Source organism: Schistocerca americana, chromosome 1, assembly GCF_021461395.2.
Source record: "Schistocerca americana isolate TAMUIC-IGC-003095 chromosome 1, iqSchAmer2.1, whole genome shotgun sequence".
NCBI lineage: Eukaryota > Metazoa > Arthropoda > Insecta > Orthoptera > Acrididae > Schistocerca > Schistocerca americana.
Window position 1 is genome coordinate 677685607 of NC_060119.1, and position 16384 is coordinate 677701990.

The 16384-nt window shown below is 38.2% G+C and overlaps 2 protein-coding genes across 5 annotated transcripts in view; one reads left to right on the forward strand and one right to left on the reverse strand.

The window, feature by feature from the left end:
• Positions 1-5951, reverse strand: part of LOC124608822 (DNA-directed RNA polymerases I, II, and III subunit RPABC3) — a 483494-nt gene extending 477543 nt beyond the window's left edge. The window contains exon 1 of the mRNA XM_047140017.1: positions 5821-5951. Within this exon, the coding sequence (XP_046995973.1) occupies positions 5821-5893 (73 nt within the window). The 5' untranslated portion in view covers positions 5894-5951. The remainder of the gene's footprint in view (positions 1-5820) is intronic.
• Positions 5952-6134: 183 nt separating this feature from the next.
• The window catches only part of LOC124608858 (protein UBASH3A homolog), a 257494-nt gene continuing 247244 nt past the window's right edge, over positions 6135-16384 (forward strand). For 2 of the 4 annotated variants that reach the window (XM_047140020.1, XM_047140022.1), the window contains exons 1-4: positions 6135-6268; positions 6522-6762; positions 6844-7039; positions 7234-7329. In XM_047140020.1, coding sequence (XP_046995976.1) covers positions 6138-6268; positions 6522-6762; positions 6844-7039; positions 7234-7329 — 664 coding nt within the window. In that variant the 5' untranslated portion in view covers positions 6135-6137. The remainder of the gene's footprint in view (positions 6269-6521; positions 6763-6843; positions 7040-7233; positions 7330-16384) is intronic. The other 2 variants (XM_047140023.1, XM_047140024.1) reach the window with 1 other exon arrangement.

The following is a 16384-nucleotide window of genomic DNA, read 5'->3' on the forward strand; positions in this document are numbered from 1 at the left end:
CTTTGTCCATCGACTGGGAGTTTCTACAGTGACAACGCCACTGTTTGCCACTCGAGAGAGAAAGAGAGAGAGTTCAATGAAACACTTCATCCCACTCTCTTGGTTAAAAGGCATAAGATGTGCAACAAGCAGATTTTCATTTAAAACACTAAGAAACGAATGCCATAATTTGTGTGATGAACATATTTAATGACCCCGATATTGACAGGGCAAACCATATTGTTTCTTCATTTTTACTTATATCAGGACAGTTTGTTGGCCATTCTGCAAATCTGCTCCCTCATGATTTCCATATTTACTTGATGCTGAAGACAGTTTTTCCAAGCTATTCTAGCACAGACATGTTTTCTATCAAGCGCTATGCCTATTTTAATTTTTTTGGGGATCACTTAGTAGGGGAATCTGGGTAGAGTATCCACTGTATCATAAGATTCAAGTCACAATAAAGCAATCTCAGTTTTTTGGCCTTAATGTGAAGGAACAGAATGACATCCTACAATGCAGAGTGTTGATGATGGGGAAAATTTTCCAAACCTTCCAGTTTTTTTTTTCATGTAATGAAACAGAGTGAAATTCTATTTGCAGGAGTAATTACTTTGAACCCAAGGGCATACTGTTTCTTTCATTATAGTGGCTACTGGCCTTATTTGCTGTATTATGTACTTCCATAATAATTCTCTGTTTGATACTACATAACCAGTCATTCTTCACAGAAGGCAACATTCATGCAAAAATGTTTCATTACCTACTATCCAGGTTGTTCTAGACTTTAACTGGTTGTTGTTGTTGTTGTTGTGGTCTTCAGTCCTGAGACTGGTGTGATGCAGCTCTCCATGCTACTCTATCCTGTGCAAGCTTCTTCATCTCCCAGTACCTACTGCAACCTACATCCTTCAGAATCTGATTAGTGTATTCATCTCTTGGTCTCCCCCTATGATTTTTACCCTCCACGCTGCCCTCCAATACTAAATTGGTGATCCCTTGATGCACTCATGAAAATTCAAAAACACTCCTTATATGAATGAAGTAATACACGTATAACAGTCCGGCAGTCTTTTGCCCCCCCCTCCCACCCACCACCTGTGAAAGGAAATAGCATATGTACCATGTATCCTCTGTAAACACACTGAGACAGATTAAAAATGGTTCAAATGGCTCTGAGCACTATGGGACTCAACTGCTGTGGTCATCAGTCCCCTAGGAACTTAGAACTAATTAAACCTAACTAACCTAAGGACATCACACACATCCATGCCCGAGGCAGGATTCGAACCTGCGACCGTAGCAGCAGCGCGGCTCCGGACTGGAGCGCCTAGAACCGCACGACCACCGCGGCCGGCATGAGACAGATTACACATTAACATTACATCTCTTGCTACGCTGATATTAAATGCAATGACCTGTATGAACCACGCATATGCAACCAACTAAGGCAACACAGATATCACAATAACTCTGAAACTCGGTAAAAGAGGATTATGATACAATGTATTCAACATTAATTTAGTGAATAAACTCTATGCCTTCATTCAATTAGGCTCTATTGTGAAATTTATTTATATTATGACATTTGTTTGCCAATTTCCTTCTCCTAAAGTAAAAGTCATATACACAATTCTCACAATGTGAACTTTTAATTCAAACCAGTTACAGCAAATGTGTGTGTCATTTTACTTAATTTCGTTACACAGAAAGCCACCAAGTTGTTCTCATACCTACATTAATGAAACGCATCATTCTTTTTATTTCAAACATTTCTTCTATCAGATGCCTATAACGACTAACAGATACTGACACTGCTATTGTTGTTTCAGTTCCGAACATAATGAATGCTTTAAGACTTCTCAACGGTTCATTTAAGTGACTTCATTAACTTTTGCCTAGAGCACAAATTACAAGGAAATAGTTTATCATCTCGTAAATGTGTCAAAACACTAGCTTATATAGGGGAAGAAACTCATCTGAGGCTATCAAGGGAAACAATGAAAAACCTTGCCTCTGCTACTGTTAAACTTTTACTGTTGCACTACAACAAATTAACTCAATAAAACATACTAATAAAAAAGGTCTAATCTTTTTCAATTAGCTGCTACAGAAATTATCTTTAATAATTTATGAAAATATAAAATTTCAAATTCACTAAACATTACACATTTTGGATTAACCGCACACTACTAGGCAATGATAAGAAAGAACAAGGTTCCAGCCTGTACCAGAATGTCTGATGAAATTTTTGTATTTGTTGCTATCCTAAACTAAGTGAAATGTAAACAATCTGATTATGGGTTCACTCTGTCCAAGTTAGTAACTTATAGGCACTGCACATTTATTACGCAGAAAACCTTATCTAGGAAGAATCCCTGTTATGCCGCACTAGTGAAGTCAAAAAATGCTTCAAATGGCTCCGAGTACTATGGGACTCAACATCGGAGGTCATCAGTACCCTAGAACTTAGAACTAGTTAAACCTAACTAACCTAAGGACAACACACACATCCATGCCCGAGGCAGGATTTGAACCTGCGACCGTAGCAGTCGCGCGGTTCCTGACTGATGCGCCTAGAACTGCTCGGCCACTGTGGCCGGCTAGTAAAGTCACTTCCATTTGAACTGTGTGACAAGATCCGGGCTGGTTTACAGTCCAGTGACACAAATGGTCACTTGAGGTGCTAGAGTGCATATCTGTGGTGGATATCATAATTAGTAGTGAAAGATATCATTGATACTAGTATATAATAGAAAAAGAAGCATGAACATTACCACTCAGCTCCAGACACAACTGAAATGAGTAACAGGGCCAGGAGAGCCAACTAATGTCTGTGGGAAGGAAGTGGGACTGACAGGTGCCAATTATATGATGCTTGTGTGCAAAAATGTTCTCACATTGGCCCTGGCCAACACTAGTTTACTGCCTCAAGCAGCTTGTTAATTGCCGTCACAAAGATGGGTGGACTCTGTTCCACGCTATTACATTTCAGGGTGATTTGAATGTTTATGTAATAGATTCATGGCAGCATAGTTATGGTCCTAACAGCTGTAAGTGTGCAGGGTTAAGTGCAGTGAGAAGTGGGAAAAATCTGAATGAACAGTGCTTAATTATTTCTTCTTTCATTCAGCTAACATGTAACGTACACCCAACTGAAAAGCACATTTATTAAGACACTGGCCCCAGATTTGGAAGGGTGAAGACTTCAGGCTATCCTAATTTAAGTTTTGCTGAATCATTTCAGGGAAATGCAGGGATGGTTACCTCAACAGTCCTGTTCTCTCCTTATTAAACATGTATGTTTATATGTCTGTATTGTTGACATATTTTCTTGTTGTAAGTTGACGAAGCCTGCATCATTGTAAAATGATACATGGGCAAATAAATAACTGATACTTAATCACCCACACTTCAACATATCTTTGAGAAGGAGTACAAACAAGTACACACTCATTATAGATAGGAAACTGTCTATATCTTTATTGTATTAATTAGGCAATAATCACTACTCCCATATCAAAAGTTTACACCATGAATGAAATTTATAAGAACAAGAACAAAACATCTGATGTTAAGATGCTATGAATATTTTTATATTGCTCACAAAGCATTATGTATGATGTTACTTTCGAAATAATAGTAAAGTAATGATAGAAATAATGCCTCATCACAAATTATGACAAGACTAATTAACAGAATTGAAATGACGATATCGTATTTCTGAGCAGGAGACCCAGTCCGGTGGCGTTCAGCCCCTGATGCACATCTTGGGCAAGGGGGTTAAGTGGGATTAAACAATGAGGTCATCAGTCCCTTCTTTTTTCATAATCAAATATAAAAACATTTCATGAAAAGCAGGTTGACATCCAATTTGAGTTTTTATTATATCTCAGGCATAGAGGCACATAAGCAATAGAGGGGGGGGGGGGGGGGGGGGACTAGTAAGGAAGAGTAGGAATAATGTCCTGTTGATGACAGTGTTACCTGACAGAGCAGCATAGATTATGAAAGAATGACATAGGAAATCATACATCTGGATGCACAGATAGCAACTTGAACCCAAACCCAATTACAGTGTATCAGAGTGAAGGAGAAACAACCACAGGAAACAATAAAATGCAGTGAGATGTTGAATATCAACTGGTCAAAACTAGTCACAGGCCCCGTGGGGGCTTATCTCGTGGTGGAAGGTCAGATTTGGCACCTGACTGCGAGTTCCTTAGTCTATAAGCAAAATACTCACGGAAAGCATAAAAACACTAAACCCTTGTATTGAGGAAAGCTACTGATCAGGGGGCAACTACACATCCACTAGTGCTTTCATGTGCAGAGAACACACACACACACACACACACACACACACACAATGAATCTGCGCAGAACTTCCCGTTCTCCAGATTTTTAAAAAATAATAATAATAATAATAATAATACTTTTCATTTAAAAAACAAGAAATAAATGAATTTACACTTGCTACTGATGATGTTCTCACTTGCAAGGCAAAAAGGAATTCATGAAATGAAAAACAGTATATTTGTAATGTTTAATATTGTAACAAATAAGAAGCCTATGTCAAGGATAAGAAGAAGCAATCAGTGACAGGCAACGGATTATATGATTTGCAAATTGTATCTGACCGGGTATCATGTTTGCATTCTGCTACCAATAACAATGTTAATCAAAAATCATGTAGATAATGATTAAACAAAAAAAACATGTGTTCAACTTATATTTCATGGCTGCAAACACAATTGTATCACATTAACTTTACTTCAAAGAAATAGGAACTTATCGACACTTGGCAATAACTGACAACAGATTGTCCTTATGATGGATCCTGATGATTGCAGCATTATAATGACAGATTTACCCAAACTGGTAAGGTCTTAATTTTCTTGATAAACTGTTGTGTGAAAGTGGGCAGCGGCATATCCATTGACATTTTGAAGGAATGCTAGATCTACACTTGGTGAAAGCAAGCCACAGAGACAGCCATACTATGTGTATACGTAATTAAAGCGGAAAAATGAATGTATGATCAACCTTCACTAGGCTTTGTGTTCGAAGCAGAAATATTACAACAAAATGCCTGCATATGGAAATTGGTGGCACATTCAGCGACGGACTTATTTAGGTTACTTGAATATTACAAGACTATCGCATTTCCTCCTAGAAAATTTTAACTTGGTTAGTGGTGGGAAAACCAATTCTGGCCACATAGGGCCTACCGAAGTTTGGACTTATTTTTGGGTTAATTCTAAAGTTGTTACTAATAATCACAAGATGCGACTCTATAATGTTACACAGAAACACAGTTGAGACCTCGAGATGGTCCATGGAATGAAACATAGAATAGGAAAGTAATAAAACGTCACAAACATTTTTTAAAAAAAGTTTCGTTTCCAAACCACAAAGAGTCTAAATTATATGTAACGATTTTAAATCATGTTTTTCTGGTGCAGCGAATTCTTCTGCTTGACCCGCAACAGTTCCCCAGCATGCCTACTGCACAACGCGAAATTTGCGACTTCTCACACTGCTTCACAATAGCACTCATTGCTTCATTATGATTACAGCGATATGCTACGTGTGTCGACTGCAAGATTGAATACAATCTTCAATTTATTACTGGCTTGATTACGCACGAAAACTACTAACATCCCACGTTACACTCGACACAAACAGCACCAGCGCCATCACCCACACACACACACGCTCACCAGGTGATGCACATAACCTCAAAATTACTGTCATGAAATGGTTATCAAAATGATTCATCAATTTTACCAGCCCCAAAATTGCGTAATACTATACAAAATAAGCCTACGAACTAACCTCTGTCAAACTTCTTTCCTTCAGGATCAATATCTTTCACATTAAATATATCTTCAAACAACACGCCCGCCATCGCGAACCGGAAACAATAACATACAACCACCAACTTTTGTACACCGTCTTTGATATCGACGTGATTCATGTAATCTACAAGGCATTTAGTAAGTATATTCCTTACTTCGAGATACTCTACGACAGATTTTTGAAGTGTTACATGTAATAATTTATATTTTTCCTAAAGTAATATAAAAAATAATATTGAATAATATCTTTGGTAAATTTGACATTTTCAATATAATCTTTGAACTGTATATGTTATGGTTGATAGTTCAGCAAATGAAATGGCGACATTACCCCCAAGGAAAAACGCGACACCTACAAAAATATCAAGACAGTATCTATCACCATTGCAAATACTTTTGCAGATGGGATTTCCCAAACATAGAGCGTAAGGTCACGTTTTAAAATTTTGAATGTCTATATCAATGTTTGTTGTTCGATTAAAAATGTGTGGTTGCCAATACTCTTTCATTAATAAAGAATTTTCCCTGTGAATTTGTATTGACGGGTGACGGAAACGAAAGTTTAATCTTCTATATAAATTAACAGAGGGAACTTGTTTCCTGGATTGTCTTGTTGAAAAAAAAGGCGCAGAAAGAACAATTACGGTGCCAGTTTTCATTCGGTGGTATGCATTTCAGGGAGAAGGCATTAGCAGCAACCGGCCATAGAGGTGTTCAGCTTGCATCTGACTGGCTGCTAGCACATGTGAATGACCCGACACTGGATGACAATAGCCCACGAGAGTACATATTATATGCATGCCCAACAGGCCCATTCTTTGAACAACTGGAAAATTTTTGGAATTTGTCGCTTGCACAGTGTGGTTGGAATGGTGCACACAGTTTCATGCCTCATATAACATTAGTTTCATTTTTTAAGGTATGGAGAGAGAAAACTGGTTACTGTTAATTGATGTAGGTTTGATAGCTTCACTGAAGTTTTTGTGGCATGTTGATTCAGGCTCCTGATGAAAGTGCCCAGCAGTTAGCACGAACTCTCAAGCATGTTGTTGAACTGCAAAGAGTGAATTTAAAGGAACCCTTGAAACTGGAAACATATGTCTCACAGAACTTCATGGGTTTTTTTGTGCATGAGGAGCATGCTGATATTCTGAAAAGGATTGCCCTGCAATATGTTAAAGAGGTGTCAAATGCAAGTAAGTAATTTCATAGTTACTGAATGAATCATAGTCAAAATACTTTCTGAAATTTCTCTCTGGTAAAAAAAGAGGAAGTTGATTTTAGTGAGATGCCGAACAAAGTTCTGATGAGCTGCATGTTGTGACAAAATACTTTCCTTACTCTTTTTTCTGTACTTAGTGCCTTTCCTATACTCTGTGTTCCTTTACAGTCATAAATGATAATTACGAACACCTCGACGCACTGTCAGCTTGTTTTCCATGGTGCACCACAGCTACTGATAGATATGTTCCTCGTGGAGTCAAATGTAAGCTCACTATGGGTTGAATGTCATATATTTCATTATGATTTGGCATGATGTTGAAGTGCATGATACTGCTCAGTAATTCTGTGTCGTCTAAGGTACTGACCTTTCATCAGCTTAATATAACCAAGGCCATTCAAATAGCTGAATAGTTTTGCCTAAGGATGTAAGTATTACCAGAACACATGGGAGAATTAAGGGTATTTCATCTTTTTTACCATTTTGCTTTCATTTTTGCTGTTACAGTTTGCAGTGGATCCACTGTTTCTGTAATTTATGTGAAATTCCTCCAGTTTAGCAGTCTATTCAGTTGGGCAAATATTTTACACTCTCTTTTTGGTTTTGTTCTCCTGTGGAACAAGTTATTATTATTATTATTTTTTATTTGAACTTCATTGTGTGTGCTGCTTCACTGTCTGGTGCAGTTCAGAAATATTGTACTAATTCCCAACAAAACTGTGCCTATATAGGGGCTGTGTTTAAGGTATTCCTTTTCAACTAACTTTCCAGCTTGTTTTTTAGTGCTTAGTATTCCTGAATGAAGGCATCCCCTAATCCAGCTTGTGTGCATACTTCTGGTGACCAAAGGCTGTATCCAGCTTCAGTGTAGTATATGTTGCATGGCTTCTTTAGCAGTTTCCTTTGTTATGAGAAACTGTGGTTCAGTTATAGTTAACATTGACCCGGTATCAGGCATTGCTGTTAGTTTGTGTGTGTGTGTGTGTGTGTGTGTGTGTGTGTGTGTGTGTGTGTGTTTTTTTTTTTTTTTTTTTTTTGCTGTTACTACCAATAAACTCATTGGTCTGTACTTTTGTGATATTTCCATTACTGTGGCTTTTAAGTTTTACATTTCATTATTTTCTGTGTACCCATGGCACAGAAGAATTATATAGAAGTTAAATTCTTTTCTTTCTTGCTAGTGTTGACATGGAAAAATATCTGATTCTTCCACTGCCTACATTGCCACAATCAGTATGCCAGTAAATTGTATGAATTTTCTGATGACCTCTTCATGATGATTTCAATTATATTTGTTAGTTAACTAATGTGTGGAATAATTTTGAAACCTGTGTGTACTTCTTCATTCAACATAATTAACCCACTCATATAGTTAGATCCCAGGATTGAGAATTTCAAAGGCCGTTAAATTGTAATATATTGTTAAACTGCTATATTCCATTTGTTTGCATAGGCTAAAAGCAACTAAATAAATTATAGTAACAGAAAACCAACTACCTGGGAAAAGTCTGCTACTTTTACTGTTATATTAACTTACTATTACTGTGTGTTTAATATTTATAATAATAATGGAAATTCCTGGATAGAACAATATGTAAAATAAGGGAAAGCCAACCACTCATCTATAGCAGACTGATGTGTGGCGCATACACACACGTAACAGGAAACAGCGTTCACTAGCTTTTGAGCTCCAGCTTTTTTTCTAGTAGAAAATATCTGTATCCACGTACTACTGTGGCTGCAGCAACAATGAATAATAACAGTAATCTAGCAGCCCACTTATGAATTGCTTTGATGCATTTAATCCAACCTGGTAGGCATCCCAAACACCCAAGCAGTACAAGAATGGATTGCACTGGTGTTCTCTTCACAGTCTGCTTTACAAATGAACCATGTTTTCCTAAAATTCTACCAATAAACTAAAGCTGACAATTCGCCTTCTGTACTACACTCTGTACATGATTGTTCCTTTTCGTATTGCTTTGCAAAATTATGCCTCGATATTTAAGCAGTTTGATTGTGTCAAGCGTTTGCTGATCACCTGCATTAACTTAACAATTTTCTGCATTTATCATTATAATACATCGCATTGATCAGCCATGTCCCTGCTTTCAGGGCTACTCAAGAAGTAGAACTTGATATGTTGTTCTTGGTATTCTGATCATGGAAGGTGAACTAAACACTGGGCATTGGTTGGTGAAGTGTGATTCTGTGTTGGAACATGAGGACATGCCTTGGATGAAAGGGATTTGTCTGTGGGTGGAAGTAATGGAGTGGAGTGAAATGGGTAAAGAGTTATAGAATGGAGTTGTTGGTAAACACATAAATTTCATATTTCAAGTAGAACTATTTTGATGGCTGCTGAAGAAAATACATTCATGTGAGATACCTAGCCAGGTTTTCAGATGAAGAGAGAATTTTTTGACAGGCTGACTGCAGCAGATCATATCAACGGGTAGTCATTCACTGAAACAGCAGAAAGTTCAGTACTCACCCAGAGGAGCCTGATAAAACCACTACTATCAATGTCCGATATAAATAATAAAACAATGGAAAGTACAGGATGTAGAAAATTGTTTAGTTAATGCAGGTGATTAGGAGTTGTGTTCGAATACAGCATCAGTAGTGAGTGCTTGACACAATCTCACTGATTAAATATCTAGGCATAATTTTGCAAAGCAGTACAAAAAGGAACAATCGTGTACCGACTGTAGTAAAGAAAATGAATTGTCGACTTTAGTTTATTGCTAGAATTTTAGGGAAACATGGTTCATTTGTAAAGCAGATATAAATAAAGTGCAGGTAATATTATTGCAATCTTTCGCTTTCTATAAGTGGCGTGATTATGTACAAATAAAAGTTACCTTAAAAAATTGTGTTAGGTATCCACTGAGACATTGACATGATGTCAACTTGATGTAAATACTGGAAATGAGGTTTAAATATAGACTAATGGAAAATTATGGACTTCACAACATGTAAGGAAGTAGAACACTTGGTGGGAACATGAAGATTCGAAAGGGAATGGCAGGGTTTGACACATTAGTAGACTGATTGAAAACTGTGGTTTACTTAAAAAAGAGAGAGAGAGGGAGAGACTGACTGCTTATGAACTTATGAAACCCCCATTTTACCTCTGCAGGAAAACAAATATGCGGTGTCTATCTCAAGTTGAACTAACAGAAGACATTCAGCATACAGAGACAAGACCAATAAATTTTTTCTGGTGTGCTTCACTACTGGAACAGTAGCACAAAGCATAGTAATTTTATGCAAGCACTGTTGAAGCTACATGAGGCTTTATCAATTTTCAATTATTCGAGCATGTACGAGCATACTGACGTACACATATTTTAGCTTTGAACCTGACAGTATATAGGCATGTAGAAGCAAATGAGTTTTGAGGAAATCATTGTAGCAGTAGTATATCAAGTGAATTGGAACAAATCAATTGCAAGTTCCTGGACAAGTTTATTTCATTGTATTTGAAAGGCTGTCTTGCCTCAGGAATTTTAAATTAAAAAAATCTATTGTTATAATACAAAAAGGAATGTTGCATATATTGTACTTTTGATAATCAACAAAGCATTTGACTTGTCATAGACAGACAATTTGTTATTTACATTTAAATTATCACAAAACCAACAGGAGTTGATAAAAAAGGAAGATATGTAGAAATCTGACATAGGAAGAGATGAGGTTCAAAAGTCATCACTCGTCATACACATATGTATAGCTGGTTATTCCTCTAAGAGAAATCAAAATATGGCTTTCATGTGGTGTTACAACTTCTCTCTTCATTGGATCCTCCTTTTTACAGACGATGACAGGTTCTGATACATTGTTCCCCTGAGACTGAAATAATTACCAATAATGTGGGTACATTTTCAGCTCACAGAATAATTTAATGTGAGAATAAATATTTAATTAACAAGTCATTACAGTGCACATCATATTTCCTCTTTAATTTTTTGATTTGACATCATAAAAGCCAGCCAAACTGAGCAGGCCAAAGTTGTCTGAGCACCATGTGAGCAAACATGCTTGTCAAGCTTGCAGTTGTGTGTGTGGTCACCTTAACAGCCGATACAGGTTGCCTTGATATCTGTGTCCATAAATGGAATAAACACAAATTTAAATATGTGTACCATAAAACTACCGCTGCTGTACATCTTATAGTGATTACACAAGCCGAACAAATTTTGAGTTTCAAACAAAGTTTTTGCGAATTTAGCTTATTTTTACTATGTTTTTAAGTGTGCTGAATCCAAAAGTGTTCTCCATTTTTCTGTACAATATGCCATTTTTTTGCAGTATTTGATTTTATTCTCTATTGCATACAGTTATTTTGTAGTACCATATTAAAAACTTAGTAAAAGATTCTTGACATAAAATTGTTGTGTTATAATATTGCATACCAACTCTCTAGAACATATTCATCATCATTAACATTCCCATACTAATGTGTCCTCCTTCTCTTCTCTGTAAAAGTCCATATGTTGCTCTTCCTCATATGAGATTACTCTGGATTTTCTCAATGCAGTGACTGGCAAAAGCCACAAATTACAGAAACATTCCAGTTTTCAAAGAGATCTTGGGATTGCAGCTGGTCATCGTTAACTTCACTCCATGATATTTCAACTGGACACGTGGCAGTCATCTTTAGGTGAGCCATCAAAACTGACGAGAATGTTCTCTGCTCCGTCTTATATAGCATGCTGATAGTACTGCTGCGCACGCATCAGAGTCACGGTGATAGAAGGTCCACAAAGCCTGGCAGCAGCGCCCTCGCTATTGGAACTGCAAGGACCAACTGTCTTCGGTGTTGCTGTTCACCACAGGTATCAGAGTATTCTGGTGTCTCCGTCTGGAGCAAATCTCGGAGATGATGGGATTCCATGCATTCTCCAGCTGGTAGCCATTGTCACAGTTCATTAGATTTTCTGCTATGTGTTTTTCAGTCGATTCTTTTATAATGGTGTCCCAAAAAGATGTTGTTGTGGCCAAAATTAAAGTTTTGTATACTCCATTGAATGTCCGTTGGAGATACAATGTTCCGCAATTGCAGACTTGCTGGATTGCAGAAGGCAATTGCAACATTTCTGTTCTGTGCAAAGTTCTTCCACTGTGTGTGTTGTTTGTCCTATATAGTCCATACCACACTGGCAAAATGTTTTGTAAATTTCCGCCTTCCACAATAACAAATTATCCTTCACTGATTCCAGCAGGTTCAAAATCTTAGGTGATGGGCAGAAAATCACCTTCATCTGAAAATTATTAAGGATTCTTGGTATTTAGAAGGAAATACAGTAAAATCTGTTCAAAATTGAAAAGCAAGGGACTGAAACAATTTTCCAAATTGGACAAGTTTCTGGATTACACAAAACTCATTAGGCTACATAAAATTGGGCAGAAACATGCACAAAAGTATAAATTTCTAATTATGCACGTATTTACATACCTTCACTCCTGCACGGAAGATGTTCATTTATTGTATGATGTTCAACAGAACACTAGACTCTACAGATAAATGACACTGCATTTCTGTATTGTTTCTCTAACTTTAAATTTGTTTATTGTTGTATGTATATACAAATTATTCTCGCATTTATTTGCCTTACATTTCACTTTTTTGCCACTTTTTTCCTGTTCAGAAATGTTTATTCTATGCAATTTTTTACACTATACAATGATTCCAATAGCTTGGGAGGATTTGTGTGTGCTGCAAATTGCATAACATCGATTATGCATGCAGTAGCTTCTATTTTTCTAGGGATATCATTTTGCTCCTCTTCTTCTCCCTTTGTTTCTTCCTGATCAGCTTCCGTGATGCGGATTTCTGTTATATCTGTTGCTGTTGCCATCGCTTTGAATGTTGTCTTCTGCACATACGGAATGTTTCACATTTTAATTAATTTGCTATTAGGTTGTACAGTATTACACTGTGTTGCTACTCTTTCCTGCACATTCTCAGCTTTCCCTCACACTTCATGTTGCACGTTGTGGTGATTAGCTATTAAACTGTCAAGCCATCCTGTGGATGTTGAACTCCTCATTTCCAAGCTCTTTGACGACTTCCAGAACCTCACTCTGCAACATGGTTCTAGACATATCTAAGTTTTTTTTTGCTTGCACACTTATGAACCATTCCCACACTATCTCGTTAATTTCTTCATTTCCCATCTTCTTCCCTTTCATTTCCACGTTCCCTTTCATCCACCTTTTCCCTTTGAAAATTTGTGTTTTACCGCTTTCAAATGCAGCATCATTTCATCCAGAGAGAGTTTCTTTCTCGCATGCCTCGACTACCTTAATCTTTTCGTTAAATGTTAACGGCACATATTTTTTGTTTGACATCATGTTACCAGTGTCACTTAAAGTGCTCCTAGTGAACTGAAACTGACAGAAGATAATGCACACAGTGCATTGATATGGAATGCTTGACCTTACTGGGTAAAATCATTGTTTAATCGTACAACACCCACCTCTATCTCTGTGCGTATTGCAGCAGAATGTTCGTAAGTGCGCACAGTGTTCGTGTGCTCCAGCGCGCATCAGTAATAATGGAAAACCAGAAAAGCTGACAAACGAGCAAACCATTTCCTTCAGTGTACCAACACTGTGCCCAACATGCTCGTTGTTGCACTGAGCAGCGCAGTTTGATGGCACACCAGCAACACAGCACCCCTGTGCCGGAACTCTTTTTTTCTGATTTTGAACTGCTCAGCAGCATAGTCAGTTGTGTTAAAAATAGTGTCCTTAAAATTTGCATTCCATTTCCACGTTAGGCACATTCTGCTTTAGGTGAAATAATAGTGTATTGAATGCGTCGGGACTGAAATACTTGTACGGTTTGGGCAGATTTCCAAGTTCTAGATGTTCTGCTTTGATCAAGTTTTACTGTATTTCCAACGAAGGGAAGAAAAACTAGTGACTTTGCTGGCACGTTCTCCTCTTTATCCACTTCACGGTTCTTGGTTTGAGCTGAGAATGCTCTGTTAATTTGCCGGGTTGAGTATCCATTGTCTATGAACACTGTCCATAAATGTACAAGCTCATTAGGTAAACTATTTGTATCCAACACTGTATGGGCCCTGTGTACAAGCATTTTAAGCACACTCAGGTTACTTGGTAAGAGAGCAAAACTTTCAAGTTCTTTAAGTTTTTAATGAATGTTGGCACCATGGCATTATACAAAATTTTGCCAGTGACACATTTTTTTAAGACGGTCACTGCATGGAAGATAATGGGGAAGGCAAGTCACACTTTTGTGAATGAGAGTCTTTGTTATATGAGACGAAGGTTGAATACCATTTCAGTAGGACTGTTCCACCTACATCTAAAGATTGCAGCACTTCTTTCTCCTGTGTCATGGGACTGGGGTGATGGATTGACTTCAGCCAAGCTTGATTGGGTATATAAGGATGCGAGATCTTGGCAAATGTTGAAATTTGATCACTTGGTGCCACAATAGCTGTTGCCACAGGGAATAATTACACAATGTTCTGTTGTTAACTTCACCAAGAAGAATTTGGATGATGCAACACTGTCTAGTTTGGGTAAAGGACTCAATTTTGCACCTACACCAAGTGCAGACTTCTGATAAGTTTCATGAGCGGTGTTGAAGAAGCTGTACGATGCCTTCCTATGGATGCTGCTGAAGAAATACGAGGGTGAGTCAAATGAAAACCTAAAATTTTTAATAACAAATCAAAATTTCACGCCGTTATCTTGTAAGTTGGTAAGCGTGCTACAAACAGCGTGCAGAATGGTCTATAGGTGGCAGCATAGTGCAGATGCACGCATACCGTATAAAGATGGCCGCCCCACTTGCGACTTGCACTAGGAAAGAACAGCATTCTGTTATTTGGTTTTTGCATAGTGAAGGTGTGAAATCTATTGAAATTCATCTTACAGCAGCAAGTCTATGAATGGAGTAGGAAGTTCGCAAATGGTGTGACTTCTGTGGAAGATGCTCCGCAAATGGTGTGACTTCAGTGGATGATGCTCCTCGTCCAGGTCACGCACAACGAGTTGTGACTTCACAGAACATTGCAGCAGTTGAAGCTATAGTGAAGGAAAACTGTTGAGTGACACTGAATGACATTGGAGCATGTTTACAGATTAGTCATGGGTCAGCACACCACATTGTGCACGATGTGCTCCAGTTTCACAAAGTGTCTGCAAGATGGATGGAGTGCCACAGCAGCTGACTCCTGAAATGAGAGAACGACGTGTTAATGCTTGTGAAGAACTTCTTCGGCACTTTGAACGAGGTGATGATGGCTTCCTTGCGAGAATCGTTACTGGCGACGAAACCTGGGTTCACTTCCACTAACTGGAAATGAAGAGAGCGAGCAAGGAATGGCGCCATTCCTCATCACCAAAACCAAAGAAGTTTCGAACAGAACCATCAGCGGGAAAGGTTATGCTGACTCTCTTTTGGCATGAAAAAGGTGTCATTTTGGAGCATTACGTACCTAGAGGGACCACTGTCACCAGTGCATCATACACAGATCTCCTAAAATATCATCTGCGGTCTGCAATCGAATCAAAGCGACGTGGATTGCTGTCAGCAGGTGTTCTTTTGCAACATGACAATGCAAGGCCCCGCACTGCATGTACAACAGTTGCGACAATCGTAGACCTGAATTTTGAGTGCCGTCCTCATCCACCATACTCACAAGGCCTTGCCCCAAGTGATTTCGATATGTTTGGACCACTCAATGATGCAATGGGAGGAAAGAAGTTCCGTTCTGATGAAGAGGTACACCAAGCGGTGCACGAGTGGTTGCACGGACTACCAAAAGAATTTTTTTCTAATGGAATTTATGCACTTTGTAAGCGCTGGAGGACTTGCATTGAGCGTGGAGGAGATTATGTTGAAGAGTGATACAGCTTTGTACCTCTTCTGCACAATAAATAATATTTTAAAAAATATTTAAGGTTTTCATTTGACCCACCCTCGTAAGAAGAGAACTTGCCACGCTCTTTTTTAAAGCTCCTCCTCAGCGCTGTAATATTACCTCTGAAGAAAGGGCTGCACTACGAAATCTCCAAGAGGATCCGGACACAGTGGTGCTGGAGGCTGATAAAGGTAACTCAACTGTTCTGTTACCTCATAGTTTGTATGTGGAGAAGATGTATGGTCTACATAGTGTTGATATGTATAGGAGATTGATCACAACTGTACAGCACGTGTGCAACGGAAGATGTGTACACTCCTGAATTCCTCCTCGTTATCTCCCGAGACCATCAGGTGGTTAAGACCACATGGCAACATACCACGAAGACCGTATGGTCTTCCTAAAGTGCACAA